Source organism: Bos javanicus, chromosome 7, assembly GCF_032452875.1.
Source record: "Bos javanicus breed banteng chromosome 7, ARS-OSU_banteng_1.0, whole genome shotgun sequence".
Taxonomy (NCBI): Eukaryota; Metazoa; Chordata; class Mammalia; order Artiodactyla; family Bovidae; genus Bos; species Bos javanicus.
The window spans coordinates 41,846,950-41,863,545 of NC_083874.1; the positions used below are offsets into that span (position 1 = coordinate 41,846,950).

General features: G+C 38.9%; 1 protein-coding gene across 1 annotated transcript; it reads left to right on the forward strand.

Annotated features, from left to right (window-relative positions):
- The first annotated feature begins 4,601 nt into the window (after nucleotides 1-4,601).
- On the forward strand, nucleotides 4,602-14,022 carry LOC133252128 (olfactory receptor 2T3-like). Its single transcript, XM_061424844.1, has 2 exons — nucleotides 4,602-4,853; nucleotides 13,258-14,022. Exons 1-2 carry the CDS (start codon nucleotides 4,602-4,604, stop codon nucleotides 14,020-14,022), a joined length of 1,017 nt encoding a protein of 338 aa, XP_061280828.1.
- The last annotated feature ends 2,574 nt before the right edge of the window (nucleotides 14,023-16,596 follow it).

Sequence of the window (16,596 nt, forward strand, 5' to 3'; positions counted from 1 at the left end):
ATTAAGGCATTTTTGTACTAATGGTTTATTTTCCTTCACTGTACATCAAAAATGTATAGACTTTTGCCAATATTATTCTTCAGAATTTCATGCCATGATGTAAATCCCATATTCATCCCTGAGAGAGTTGATAGGCAGTCCAGGGCCCTTCCAGTAGGAGGTGAGCATTCTTCCTCATGCTTTCTTTAAGCCTTGTGCAACAATGTATCTTGCCCTAGAACTGGCCTTTCTTTAGGTCCAGAGCTAATGATCACACAGCATGATGTCTTACTCATGGAAATGCTTTTATTAAACATTTCTTATACTACATTATAATTTTTTAAAAATAGATGAAATTAGTTTAAAATCTGAGTAATGCATGGATCCTACCTGGAAGGAATTTGAACTGTAAATGTAGTTTGTGCCGTAATTGTAATTGCTGTTAATCAGTCACTAAGCCATTTTTGACTCTTTGTGACCCTATGGACTGCAGCATGCCAGGCTTCTCTGTCTTCCACTATCTCCCAGAATTTGCTCAAATTCAGCATCTGGGTGTTTTCCAGTGAATCAGCTTTTTATATCAGGTGGCCAGTGTATTGGAACTTCAGCTTTAGCATCAGTCCCTCCAAAGAATATTCAGGGTTGATTTTCTTTTAAGATTGATTGGTTTCATCTCCTTTCTGTCCAAGGGACTCTCAAGAATCTTCTCCAACACCACAGTTCAAAGACATAAATTCTTTGGTGCCTATCCCTCTTTACAGTCCAACCCTGACATCCATACATGACTACTGGAAAAATCAGAAGTTTGTCTATATATACCTTTGTCGGTAAAGCAATGTCTCTGCTTTTTAAAACGTTGTTTAGGTTTGTTATAGCTTTCCTTCCAAAGAGCAAGCATCTTTTAACTTCATGGCTACGGTCACCATCCATAGTGATTTTGAAGCCCAAGAAAATAAAATCTGTCACTGCTTCCACTATTTCCCTTTCTATTTGCCATGAAGTGATGGGGATGGATGCCATGACCTTAGGTTTCTTTTCTTTTTTCTCATGTTGAGTTTCAAGCCAGCTTTTTCATTCTGTCCTTTCACTCTCATCAAGGTGCTCTTTAATTCCTCTTTTCTTTCTGTTATTAGAGTAGTATCATCTGCATATCTGCGGTTGTTGATATTTCTCCCAGGAATCTTGATTCCAATCTTGTGATTCATCCATCTTAGCATTTCACATGATGTTCTCTGCATGTAAGTTAAATAAACAGGGTGACAATATATAGTCTTGTTGTACTCCTTTCCCAGTTTTGAACCAGTCCATTGTACTGTGTCTGGTTCTAACTATTGCTTGTTGACCCACAAACAGATTTCTCAGGAGACAGATAAGGTATTCTGGTAACTTAATCTCTCTCTATTCACAAATGATAAGATCTTGTATATTAAAAATTCTAAGAAATATAAATAAATACTACTGAATTCTATTAGTTCAGGACAATGTAAGACAAATATGCAAACACTGTATTTCTAAATGCCAGGTATTAACATTCTGAAAATGAAATTTAAAAAACAAATAAGCAAAGAATAAAATATCAAGAATTTGGGGAGAAATTGAACAAAAATACTGTTAAGATTCATACACTGAAAACTACAAAAGTTTGTTGAAAAATTCTAGAAAGACTGAAATAAACATAAACACATCTCATATTCATAAGTCAAGGATTTAATATTATTAGGATGGAAACACTGCTTAACTTAATTTACAGATTAAATACAATCTTTGTCAAAATTGCAGCTGGCTCTTCTATAGAAATTTGGAAGCTGATCCTAAAATTCATATAACATTGCAAAGTACTTTGAAAAGCCAAACCAATAAGCAGAAATAATAAACTTGGAAAATTCTGCTTCCCAATTATAAAAATTGCTACTAAGCTACAGATATCAAAAGAGCATTCCACTTTCATAAAGTGAAGTGAAAGTTGCTCAGTCATGTCCAACTCTTTGCAACCCCATGGATTACACAGTCCATGGAATTCTCCAGGCCAGAATACAGGAGAGGGTAGCCTTTCCCTTCTCCAGGGCATCTTTCCAACCCACTTGCATAAATATAGACATTTAGATCAATAGAGTAGGATTTTTTGTCTAGAAACAAACACACTTATAGGCAATTTATTTTCAATAGAAGTTCCAAGACAGCAGGGAAATAATAGATGATTTAACAAAAAGCACTGCAACAAGTAGATATCCATGTGTAAAAAAAAAAAAAAAATGAAGTTGGTCCCCCAACTCACAACTTACACAAAATTAACTGAAAATAAAGACCTAAATTCAATGATAAAAATATAAAGCCCTTGGAAAAAAAAGATATGAGTAAATCTTCTTGACCTTTTGGCTTCTTAAATATGGTACTAAATGAACCAGATTTCAAAAGAAAAAAAAATTCATTTCATCAAACTAAAAAACCAAGTCTCCCATAGAATGGAAGAAAGCCCCCCAGGCTCACCTGAGTTCCAGAAATTTGTCCAAGGACAACCATTTAAAGGTGTACCACTAATCAGAGTGAGGGAAGGAGGGATTGTGTGAATAGGAGTGATTTTGTGAGTAGAGCAAGCCTCCTATTCACACAATGAATGAAATGAATCCAAGAGAGTGTGAGTGGGTAAACAAGAAAGAGAGTAAAAAAAGAGGACAGATAGATGGAGAAAGAGAAATGGGATACCTGGATGGATGAAGGAAGAGTGGACATAGGAGAGTCAAAGAGGAGGAAAGAAGAGTAAATACCAGGAAGAAAAGTTCAGAGATGAATGGAAGTACAGAACAAAAGAAGGACAAACAAGTGAATGGTTATTTGGGTGGATGAAAGAAATGAAGGAAAAAGAAAAGAAGGAATGGAGGGAGGGAGATTTGTATTTGAGAAAACAGATAACTGGTAGGATAGAAAAATGGATGGAAAAATACATTAGGGAGGCGTTGAATAAAAAATGCAAATTTCACCATTAATAGTGAATAGTCACCAGTGTTTACATCTTTACCTTGATACTTCTGTGGCACCCATAGGAAATTTTGTTAGTAGGAGTCATGAATTACAAGCTCATCATAGAACTTCAACTCATTTCTGTAGGAAATTATTGCTCAAATATACCCTTCTAACCCAGAAAAATACAGAAAATAAAATTTGAAAAGCCAGTACCATTGCTGCAGGTGCAAAAAGAGACCAAAGTCTCAACATTTTTCCTCCCACTGACATCTTGGCTCCACTCAGGAGACCAGTCTGAGTTTGGGGACAGCTCCCTTTGTGAGCAAAAAGAAAAGCTTGGCAAAAGACCCACGGAGGCTGAAATGAAAGATGGATGCAAAGATATTTACTTGTAGGAGGCTCATTCAGACCATGTCCATTAAAACCTGGAGACAAGAAAGGCACACATTAAGGACAGGTGAAAGAACAACCCCAGATTTCTAAACCCTAGATTTCTTTGTCCATGTGGGGCTCCTTTATAGATGCCATTCTCTCTGTACCAGGTGAGCATTTATTCATCTTCTATTCAGACTTAAATGTCATCTGTATTATAAAGGAACTCCTTACCTTTTGATTAGAAACGACCCATCTATACCTACCTCTCCAACATGTCCCCAAAAGAGACCCTCATTACATTTTTGTCCACACATTTTTGCCCTCACGCATTTTGCCTCCATTTTTGCTTGCTATATGCCCTTTTACCCTCACTGGCCCAGGGAAGGGGTGGTTGACCTTTGGGGGATGCAGTCCACTTGGAATCTCTCCATTTGTCATCACTGCACACTTCATTTCCAGCCTTGTTGAATCACTTACAGTTTCTCCACTCTGTCATACATTCTCATCCTGGGATCTTTGCACATGCAGTCACTTCTGTCTCAATGTTTCTCCTCTTCTCTGCTTATCTGGGTAATTTCCTGATCATCCTTCAGGTCCTCACTTAGATGCCTGCTCCCCTAAGAACTCTCCCACACTAGGTCAAGGACTACTTCTGGTACCCACAATACCCAATGCTTAACATATCACAGCCCTGGTTATCCTCTATATGAACATTTATTATTCATCCCCATTTCCTCAAGATTGTGACCTCCGTGAGGTCAGGGAATGGGACAATCTAGTTTATCTTTGTCCTGCCAGACCCCTAGCACCTAGCACATTGCCTGATCTCTGTAAAAATTAAAATCCTAATGAGTGAAGAAGAACTAAAGAGCCTCTTGATGAAAATGAAAGAGGAGAGTGAAACAGTTGGCTTAAAGCTCAACATTCAGAAAACTAAGATCATGGCATCCAATCCCATCACTTCATGGCAAATAGATGGGGAAACAGTGGCTGACTTTATTTTTCTGGGCTCCAAGATTGCTGAAGATGGTGACTGTAGCCATGAAATTCAAAGTCGCTTACTCCTTGGAAGGAAAGTTATGACCAACCTAGATAGCATATTAAAGAGCAGAGATATTACTTTGCTTTTACAGAGTTTTCTAGGAGATGAAGTTCAAAATGCCAGATAAAAGCCCTTTAGCTCCTGGTTATGGCATGGATACTTGGGGTGACCTCAGCTCAGTGACTGTTTACCCACTAAGATTGGAAGCATTTTGAGATTTTAATTGGTACAGCTGTGCCCATGCATGGCCATGCATTATCAGTTTGGAGACATCCATTCCTGGACCTCTCAAACTCCTCTTCTCAAGCTTTATCTTTCAGACTCCCATCAGGAGGATTTCAGGCTCTCCTTCACCTTCACTGAGCATAGCTCAAGGCAGTGGAAAAGAACACAGCCACCCCCAGGGCTACATCTGGGTGGACTCAGGGCGACTGCTGCTTTAGGACACATTGATAACAAGACAAACATATTTGTGGTTACTAAAGGCAGAGAATTGGTGGGAGGAGATTGAGGATGAAGGTTGTCAAGAAATACAAACATGAGGAAGAAAATGGCAGAGGAGTAGGTGGACATGGAGTATATCTCTCTCCATGGATACATCAGGAATAAACTTTCAGATACAGAAGTGATTGCAGAACACCTGCAGAGGGTGGGCAGGAGTACCTGACCACTGGAAAAGAATATATAGAACCATGGAAAACTTGCTAGAATGAAAGAACAAGGAGGAAAAACAGGAGAGTTAGTAAGACTGGACTTGCCCTCAGTGGGTGGGGGAACTCAGGGTATTTATTTGTGACTTAGGAGAAACATTTGAGGCTGAGTGGAGCCCCTGATCTGTGACAGCCTAAATGGAATGATAATCACATAGACATTCCTTTCTGCAGCCATTCGTACCCCAGACAGGGTTGCAGTTCCCCTAGAAGGCACAGTGGCTGGGAGCTGAAGTGTAGGGATTGTGGAGCAATGCCAGGGCAAAGCCTGCTGTTGACTGCAGAGAGACAGCCTGAGGGGACATGAGGGAGGAGACTGTGTTGAGAAATGTCTGTGGAGAAAAGTCAGGCAGCCATGGCAGCAAGTGGATACTGCTGAGTCATGCGTAGGGGATGAAGCCATCATGGTAGCCTCTCTCTCCTCACACACTAAGACCAACACCAGCAGGTGAACAATAGAGATGCTGGCCTTTCAAGTGCTTGAGGCATGGAACAACAGAGAAGGACCCCAGCCAGAGGAGCCCTTCATGTGCCTGATGCACCAAGCAACAGAGAAGGACCCCAGGCAAGGGAGACCTCTAAGTGCATGAATGGGCGGAGCAACAGAGAAGGACTAGCCAAAGAGGCCTTCTGATTGCTAGCTGCCAGACTCTGATAGAGCCATAGCTGCAGCTGAGCCAGTCTGTGTCCCTGCGCACTTGGTACTGTCAAGCAGCTGCACCACCTTCACACTCAATCCTCACTAGGGCAGAACTGCCACAGGCTAGAAAAAGTCCTGCATCTGTGTATGTGGGTTGCTTTAGTGGTGACTAAGTCTTTGTGACCCTGTGAACTGTGGCCTTCCAGGCTTCTCTGTCTGGGGGTTCTTCAAGCAAGAGTAGTGGAGTGGGTTGCCACTCTTCTAGAAGAGCATATTTCCTGCTGCCCTAGCCACCTGAGTACCTGGTGCTGCCAGGGCCCCTGTGACCCAAGCAGCTGCACCATGACCACACCTGGCACTCAATGAGGCACACCCAAGTCCTTCTGGGCACCTCAGGAGCAAACTCCTGTGGATGACCCACATGCAGAGGTGGAGATAAAGCCACAGTTGAAACCCAGGGACAGTGTGGCTAAGGAAGAAGACCCACAACCTTCCCATCAGCTGTACAAGCTGTAGATTAAATCTACACGATCAACTAGGCAGACTCTGTGTCTATGGAATATATTTAAAAAAAACATTGAGAGTTCTCAAAAAGAAAACAAAAACAAAAATGCACCCACTAGTTCTGAAAACTCCGGAAATTGGAGACAAGAACACTCAGGAGTAGGACCAGATTAGAGTCTGAGCTGCCCCCACAGCAGGTCCAGTGTTGGAGTGAATCTAGGGAAGCAAGGTAGACCGTGACTCCCAGAGAGGGAAAGTACACTGATAGGAGAGACTCAAGAGAAGCATTTATTATTTTTATATTTTGACTTTTACTGTAATTTCTTCTGGATTTATTATTAATTTTTCTCCCTCCCCCACTTTGTTGTTGTAGTTGTTGATTTCACTATTTACACCTTTGAGAATTTTTTTAAAATCACACATTTTATTTCTCTTATATGCTTCTGCCTCAATATTGGCCTTTTGTGGTTCTGTGGGGTTTTCCTTTTTTATCCATTTTTCTTTCTTTTTTCTTTTTTTTCCCCGTTCTTTTAACTTTAATTAAACTTTTTAAATTTATTATTATTTTTCTACATTTATTCCTTTGTTTGCTTTTCCCATTGTTCTTTTCCTGTTGCAGTTAATCTTTAATATACATAAATCTTCTCTATCTACCTCTAATTAACTTTGCATTTCTATTCTCTCTTTTTCTCACTATATTTGTTGGTTTGTTTTGTCTTTGTTGATTTATTCCCCAGGTAGCAGTTTGCTTTAGTTTTGTTTTCCAGTTAATACTTTAGTTAGTTTTGTTCTTATCTGGTGGATTTCATTTTTGGTTTCCTTTGTTTGCAGGGTCAATCTTTTATGCTTAATTTTTTTGGACTGTTTTGGTTCTGCTTATGGCTGTATATGTATCTGTATATTCCATTATTTTAGTTATTATTTACCTGATTTTGTAATTGCCATTTGCCTGGGGTGCTTGTTTTCTTCCTCATTTTTTGTGTATTTATTTTAATGCCATTTAATGCCATAACAAACCAGATGTGGAATCTCTGTTCCCAGCCAGAGATCAAGCCCTGAGCCTTTGGAGTGGGAGTGCTGACTCCAAGACCCTAGACTACCAGAGAACTCCTAACCCTAAAGAGTATCAAATAATGAGAATTCCACAAAGGCAACTACTTGTATACAAGACCTATCATCACCCAACTACCAGTAGCACCCTTTGCACCCCCACCCAAACAACAAACAAGACAAAAATACAAACCCAATCATCAGCAGACAGGATTACCACCTCACTCAGCCCTGCCCATCAGAGGAAACAAAACAAAACAAAACAAAACAAAAAAAAAACAAAACACCTCACCTCCACCCACCATAATACAAGCAAAAATCACACCCTACACAAAGCTTACATAACTGGACCAAACTAATGAGGCCAGAAACCAAAGAAGAAAAAAATTAAACCTTGAAGAGTGGGAAAAGGAGACTTCAAACACAGTAAGTTTAAAAAAAAAAAAAAGGAAAGGCAGAGAAATACTGCACAAATGAAGGAACAAGCTAAAAACCCACAAATCCAAATAAATGAAGAGAAAATAGGCAAACTACCTGAAAAAGAATTCAGAATAATGATAGTAAAGATGATGCAAAGCCTTGAAAATAGAATGTAGAAAATGAAAGAATCAATGAACAAGGCCTAGAAGAATTAAAGAATAAACATACAGGGACAAGCAACACAATTACTGAAATTAAAAATACTCTAGAAGGAATCAATAGCACAATATCTGAAGAAGAAGAATGGATCATTGAGCTGGAAGGTAGAATGGTGGAAGTAACTGCTGAAGAGCAGAATAAAGGAAAAAGAATGAAAAGAATTGAGAATAGTCTCAGAGACCTCTGGGACAATATATAATGCACCAATGTTCAAATTATAGGGGTCTCAGAAGAAAAAGAAAGTGCATGAGAAAAATTCTGAAGAGATTACAGTTGAAAATTTCCCCAGCATGGGAAAGGAAATAGTCAATCAAGTCCAAGAAGTGCAAAGAGTCCCATATATGACAAAAGAAAGAAACATGCCAAGACACATACTAATCAAACTAACAAATATTTAGCACAAAGAAAGAATATTGAAAGCAGCAAGAGAAAAGCAACAAGTAACATACAAGGGAAACCCCTATGTTTAACAGCTGATCTTTCAGCAGAAACTCTTTAGGCCAGAAGGGAATGGCAGGATATATTTAAAATACTGAAAGTGAAAAACCTACTGCCAAGATTATTCTACCTGGCAGGCATCTCATTCAAAATTGATGGAGAAATCAAGCTTTACAGACAAGCAAAAGTTAAGAAAATTTACTACCACCAAACTAGCTTTACAACAAATGTTGAGGGACTTACATATTCAGGAAATACAAGAGAAGGAAAAGATCTACAAAAACAAATCCCAAACAATTAAGAAAATGGCAATAGGAACATATATATCAATAATTACTTTAAATATAAATGGATTAAATGCTTCAACCAAAAGACATAGACTGACATAGACTGGTCGAATGGGTACAACAACAAGACCCATATATATGCTGTTTACAAGAAACCCACTTCAGACCTAAAGACACATATAGACTGAAAACGAAAGGATGAAAAAATATTTCATGGACGTGAAAGTCAAAAGAGAGCTGGAGTAGCAATCCGCATATCAGACAAAATAGACCTTAAAATAAAGAATACTACAAGAGATAAGGAAGAATGCTATGTAATGATCAAGGGGTCAATCCATGAGGAAGACATAACAATTGTAAATATCTATGCACCCAACATAGGGGTAACTCGATAGATAAGGCAAACACTAACAGACATAAATTGAGAAAGTCACAGTAACACAATAGTAGTAGGAGACTTTAACACCCCACTTATATCAAAGGACAGATCATCAAAACAGAAAATTAATAAGGAAGTACAAGTCTTAAATGACACATTAGACCAGATGGATCTCATTGATATTTTCAGAACATTCCATCCAAATGCACAATACACTTTTTCTCAAGTGCACATGGAACATTCTCCAGGATAGACTACATTTTGGGTCACAAATCAACTTTCAGTAAATTTAAGAAGATTGAAATCATATCAAGCATCTTTCCTGATGATGACACTATGAGACTAGATATCAGTTACAACAAAAAGACTAAAAAACACAAACACATGGAGATTAAACAATACGTTTCTAAATAACCAACAGGTTACTGAAGAAATAAAAAGTGAAATCAAGAAAATTTCCAGAAACAAATGACAATGAAAACACAACAACTCAAAACCTATCAGATCAGATCAGATTAGTCGCTCAGTGTGTCTGACTCTTTGCGACCCCATGAATCGCAGCACGACAGGCCTCCCTGTCCATCACCAACTCCTGGAGTTCAGTCAGACTCATGTCCATCAAGTCAGTGATGCCATCCAGCCATCTCATCCTCTGTCGTCCCCGTCTCCTCTTGCCCCCAATCCCTCCCAGCATCAGAGTCTTTTCCAATGAATCAATTCTTTGCATGAGGTGGCCAAAGTACTGGAGTTTCAGCTTTAGCATCATTCCTTCCAAAGAAATCCCAGGGCTGATCTCCTTCAGAATAGACTGGTTTGGGATGCAGCAAAAGCAGTTCTAAGAGGGAAGTTCAGTAATACAATCCTACCTCAAGAAATAAGAAAAACATTGAATAGACAACCTAACTTTACACCTAAAACAGCTGGAAAAAGAAGAACAAAAACCCAAAGTTAGCAGAAGGAAAGAAATAAAGATGAGAGCAGAAATAAATGAAAAAGAAATGGGAAAAAAAAAAAAACAATAGCAAAGATTAATAAAACTAAAAGCTAGTTCTTTGAGAAGATAAGCAAAATTGACAAGTCTTTTTAGCCAGACTCATCAAGAAAAAATGAGAAAAGAATCAAATCAACAAAATTATAAATTAAAAAGGAGAGGTTACAACAGACAATGCAGAAATACAAAGGAGTATAAGAGGCTACTATGAGCAACTGTATGGCAATAAACTGGATAATCTGGAAGAAATGGACAGATTCTTAGAAAATTTCAATCTTTCAAGACTGAACCAGGAAGAAATAGAAATTATGAACAACTCAATTACAAGCATTGAAATCAAAACTGTGATAAAAGATCTCCTTAAAAACAAAATCCCAGGACCAGATGGCTTCACAGGTGAATTCTATCAAACATTTAGAGAAGAGAGAATGTCTATCCTTCTAAAACTCTTTCAAAAAGTTGCAGAGGAAGGAACGCTTCCAAACTGATTCTATGAGGCCATCATTACCCTGATACCAAAACCAGAAAAAGACAACACAAAAAAGAAAACTACAGGCCAATATCACTGATGAACATAGATGCAAAAATCTTCAACAAAATTCTAGCAAACAAAAATTCAACAGCACATTAAAAAGCTCATACACCATGATCAAGTTGGGTTTATTTCGGGGATGCAAATATTCAATATACAGAAAATCAATGTGATACACCATATTAACATATTGAAAAATAAAAATCATATGAAAATCATAATAGATGAAGAAAAAGCCTTTGACATATAAAAAGAGCTTTTATGATAAAAACTCTTCAAAACATGGGCATAGAAGGAATCTACCTCAATGAATCATATATGGACTTTACTCCTTGGAAGAAAAGATATGACCAATCTAGACAGCATATTAAAAAGCAGAGACATTACTTTGCCAACAAAGGTCCATCTAGTCAAGGCTATGGTTTTTCCAGTAGTCATGTATGGATGAGTTGGACTATAAAGAAAGCTGAGTGCCAAAGAATTAATACTTTTGAACTGTGATGTTGGAGAAGACTCTTGAGAGTCCTTTGGACTGCAAGGAGATCCAATCAGTCCATCCTAAAGGAAATAAGTCCTGAATACTCATTGGAAGGACTGACGTTGAAGCTGAAGCTCCAATACTTTGGCCACCTGATGCAAAGAAATAACTCACTGGAAAAGACCGTGATGCTGGGAAAGATTGAAGGTGGGAGGAGAAGGGGACGACAGTGGATGGCATCACTGACTGGATGAACATGAGTTTGAATAAGCTCTGGGAGTTTGTGACTGACAGGGAAGCCTGGTGTACTGCAATCCATGGGGTTGCAAAGAGTCGGACTCGACTGAGCAACTGAACTGAACTGATATATGATAAGCTTGCAGCAATCATTATTCTCAATGGTTAAAAACTGAAAGCATTCTAAGATCAGGAGTAAGACAAATGTGTCCACTCTCTCCACTATTATTAACACAGTTTTGGAAGTCCTAGCTATGGGAATCAGAGAAGCAAAAGAAATAAAAGGAATTCAGATTGGAAAAGAAGAATTAAAGCTCTCACTGTTTGCAGATGACATGATACTATACATAGAAAACCCTAAGGATACTATCAGAAAATTACTATAGCTAATCAGTGAATTTAGCAAATTTGTGGGACACAAAATCAATACACAGAAATCATTTGCATTCCTATATATTAACAATGAAACAGTATGGTACTGGCAGAAAAATAGAAATATAGACCAATGGAAAAAGAGAGCCCAAAAATAAACCCACACACCTATGGGTATCTTATTTTTGACAAAGGAGGCATGAATATACAATGGGGCAAAGATAGCCCCTTCAATATGTGGTGCTGGGAAAACTGTACAACTACCTCATGTGAAGAGTTGACTCATTGGAAAAGACTCTGATGCTGGGAGGGATTGGGGGCAGGAGGACAAGGGAACAACAGAGGATGAGATGGCTGGATGGCATCACTGACTCGATGGACACGAGTCTGAGTGAACTCCGGGAGTTGGTGATGGACAGGGAGGCCTGGCGTGCTGCAATTCCTGGGGTCACAAAGAGTCGGACACGACTGAGCGACTGATCTAATTTGACCCATGTAAAAGAATGAAATTAGAACACTTCCTAATATCGTACACAAAGATAAACTCAAAATGGGTTACAGACCTAAATGTAAGACCAGATACTATAAAACTCTTCGGGGAAAACATAGGCAGAACACTCATCAAAGCAAGACTCTCTATGACCCACCTCCTCAAGTAATGGAAATAAAAACAAAAATAAACAAGTGGGACCTAATTAAACTTAAAAGCTTTTGGACAGCAAAGGAAACTATAAGCAAGGTGAAAAGACAAGCTTCATGATGGGAGAAAATAGAAAATGAAGGAACTGACATAGAATTTCCAAAATATACAACCAGCTCATACCACTCCATACCAGAAAAACAGACTACCCAATCAAAAAGTAGAAAAAATACTTAAACAGGCATTTCTCCAAAGAATACCTACGGTTGGCTACCATACATGAAAAGATGCTCAACCTTGCTCATTATTAAAGAAATGCTAATCAAAACTGCAATGAGATCACCTCACTTCTGTCAGAGTGGCCATCATTAAAAAGTCTACAAATAATAAATGATAGAGAGGGTGTGCGGAAAAAGGAATCCTCTTTCACTGTTGGTGGAAATGTAAACTGATACAGCCACTATGGAAGATAGTATGGAGATTCCTTGAATAACTAGGAACAAAACCACCATATGACCCAGCAATCCCACTACTAGGCATATAACCTGAGAAAACCAAAATTGAAAATACACATGGTGGAAATGAAAATTGATACAGCCACTATGGCTGGTAGTATGGAGATTCCACTAGGAATAAAGCCACCATATGACCCAGAAATCCCACTACGCATATAACCTGAGGAAGCCCAGATTGAAAAGGACATATGTACCATAATGTTCATTGCAGCACTGTTTACAATAGCTAGAACATGGAAGCAGCCCGGACGTCCATCGACAGATGAAGGGATAAAGAAACTGTGGTACATATACACAATGGAATATTCCTCAGCCATAAAAAGGAATGCATTTGAGTCAGCTCTAACAAAATGGATGAATCTAGAGCCTATTATACAGAGTGAAGTAATACAGAACGAGAAAGATAAAATATTGTATATTAATGCATATATATGGAATCTAGAAAGATGGTTGCAGGGCAACAATAAAGAAACAGATATAGGGAACAGCTCTCCCTCATGGACCTCATGTACATATCTGTGACTGTGCCCAAGATGCTCCTGGGCCAGGTGACAGGAGATCATACAATTTCTCCCTCAGGTTGTGGGATCCAGATATTCTTCTATCTAACCCTCGCTGGAGCTGAGTTTCTCCTCCTGTCTGTGATGGCATACGACCGATATGCTGCCATTTGCAGACCTCTCCATTATCCTCTGCTGATGAACCAGAAAGTCTGTGTATGCCTGGTGTCTGGATGCTGGTTCATAGGAATGGTGGATGGTTTTGTGGTCACCCCCATAGCCATGAACTTCCCCTTTTGTCATTCCAGAAAAATCTTGAGTTTCTTCTGTGAGGCTCCCGCTCTGCTGAAGTTGTCCTGTTCTGACATCTCCCTCTACAAGATGATCATGTACTTGTGCTGTGTTCTCATGGTCCTCATCCCCATTGTGGTCATCTCAAGCTCATATGCCCTCATCCTGCACCTCATCCACAGAATGAGTTCATCAGAGAGCCGCAGGAAAGCCTTTGCCACCTGCTCCTCCCACATGATTGTAGTTCTGCTCTTCTTTGGTGCCACCATCTACACCTACATGCTTCCCGATTCCTACCACACAGCTGAGCAGGACATGATGGTGTCAGCCTTTTATACCATCATCACCCCTGTGCTGAACCCCCTCATTTACAGCCTCCGGAATAAGGATGTCACAGGGGCTCTGAGGAGCAGGATGCAATCAGGGCTGATCCTAAGGAAAGTTGTGAAGAGGAAATCCTGAGGATGACTATATATTTTTCCCCTATTATATTATCCCCCACCAATTTCTCTTCTTCTTTGTCCCCTGCTTCCAGGGCCCCCAACACTGAGTCTAGTTATAACTTCCTTCTTTCTTCTGCATGTGACATTTCTCCTCCATACTGTTTACTCATCATAATTTATCTCATTATATTTAATGTCCTTATACTCCTTTTATCTGTGAAGCAAAAATTGACATCAAGAAAACTCACATAGGGCCTTTGATCTTATCTCCCATCCCAAGTTTATTCACCTTTTTAATATGAGACTGGGTGTGAAATCCTTAATCCTAAATGTGGCTCACTGAGAAGAATCCAGATCCCAGCATAACACAGGAGATCTTTTAGTTTTCCTTGCCCTGTAATATCCCTCAGCTCATAATTCACATGTGGCAACCAATAATAGCAACAATGAGTGCTATTATACCTTAGTAAGAACAATGTACACATTTTTTTAAATATTGAATATGAGACTCATAGTATAAATACAAATTTACTATTTGGCTATAAGACTAAGGCTACATAGACCAAACTTCAATCTACGTTAAAGTTTCCATGAGTTAATGCATTCATCTAACTTCACAGGCTATAAGGGTATGTAAAAATAATTAAAAGTAATTTCATACTTAGTTTCTTTACTCTTTATCATAGGAAGTGAGCTGACATATGTAAACTAAATATAAGATCCTTGAAGGAGGATAGAAGTTTAGGAAATCTTAATCTTCTTAGTAGTTTCCTTCCGAAACAGGGAATTAATGAAAAGTTTTGAGGATATTCACCTATTATAACTTTTCTCTCAGTCGTGTCCGAATCTTTGCAACCCCATGGACTGTAGCCTACCAGGCTTCTCCCTCCATGGGATTCTCCAGGCAAGAGTACTGGAGTGGGTTGCCATTTTCCTTCGCCAGGGGATCTTCCCGACCCAGGGATCGAACCCGCGTCTCCCGCATTCCAGGCAGACGCTTTAACCTCTGAGCCACCAGGGAAGTCCCATTTATTGTATATCATGCTACAAATAGAATGTCTGTAAATATAGTAGGTGGTTCAGTGGTAAAGAATCTGCCTGCTAATGCAGAAGTCGCAGGAGATGCGGGTTTGATTTCTGGGTTGGGTGGATCCCTTGGAGGAGGAAAGGGAATACATTCCAGTATTCTTGCCAGGATAATCTCATAGACAGTAGTCTGTCCAAGGGACCACCAAGAGTTGGACACGACTGAGCATGCATGGCCTAAGTAACTTATTAGTAGCATCAAGACACTATTATTTTCATGAAAAAATAATTCGTGTGTCTAGTTTTACCCAATGTAGAAATTAGAAAAAATACATTTAATCTGATCAATGTGCAAGGGGTTTTGGACTCCAAATTTTAGTGTCTAATACCATTTGAAACAGAACCCTGATCTTGCTATCAAGGGATAGATATCTGATATTCACATGCCTAATACCTTTCAACAGACTGATAACTGAATAATTTTGATTCTCATTTATGATTATTCCTGCAATGCATGAAATTTGTCTGAAATTTAAAATAACTCCACCTAGTATGAAAAAATCAGTACCTGAAAAGTAAAGATATGTTTTTGTAAAGGTCAGTAACATTTTGTTTTAGAAATCAGTGTGATTAGAGAAATAAGAGAAGCAAAATGTCCCAAGTGGACACAATCAAAAGGCAAATCAAACAGTGTTACCTATCATTATCTGCTGGTATCATTAGATAAGTCTTATGTATTATCTTTATGTAGATTTTGTTTGTTCTTAATGTATGGATGGATTACATGTTTGTCATTCAGGAGCACAAAAAAAAAAAAAAAACAAAGAAAAACTAAAACTTGGGTTTAAATTCATCCGTAAATTGAGGGACTGCTTTGAGTAGGTGTAATAAAATAAAAGAGATTAATCTTCAGTTTAGTTCTGTATATGTCTTTTTAATTCTCAAGATCTGTGTGGCATTTTTGAAGTTTCCCAAGCCCTCCCAGTGGCCTTATATCACTTTAGAGATGGAGACTGCAAAGCTTTCAAGCAAATTTCCTTGAAGAGTAAGTAGAATAATATGCACAGACAGCCCTAAAACCTGATCCAAAAATGTGAGCTGTCTTTTATCTCAGTAAATCTTAGATTTGCTTTTCAGCTGTTCTGTTGAGCTGATTATCCCACCAGTATGTTGATTTCTCTTCACTAAGGTAGAACTTGCAAGTTAATCATCGTCATGGAACTTTGGATGTTTCGTGAATTTAACTCACTTGCCTAATTCAGGTCCTCTCAAAGAGTCTAGATAAGCAGTCCTCAATCCTTCTGGCACCAGCAATCAGTTTCATGGAAATTAGTTTTTTCATGGCTGGGGGGAGGTGGAGGTATGCTTTGTCCGCCTCATACCTTCTATTTTCTGTGCTGCCAGCTTCCTAACTGGACCCAGACAGATACTGGTCTATGGTCTGGGCCTTCAGGACCCATGGGCTAGATAAATGTTGCCCCCTCTTATGTATGACAGGATGAAGGTGACTTTGCCCATGACACTGCCTCTATGTGTCTGCCCTACTTCTTCATGGACAGGAGGGAGC

Excerpts from the sequence above, each read along its gene's own strand:
- LOC133252128 (XM_061424844.1), top strand. The coding sequence starts at position 4,602 with ATGGCCATGCATTATCAGTTTGGAGACATCCATTCCTGGACCTCTCAA. Across the intron at positions 4,854-13,257 it reads TTACTAAAGGCAGAGAATTG|CTCTCCCTCATGGACCTCAT; the intron begins GTGGGAGGAGAT and ends TATAGGGAACAG.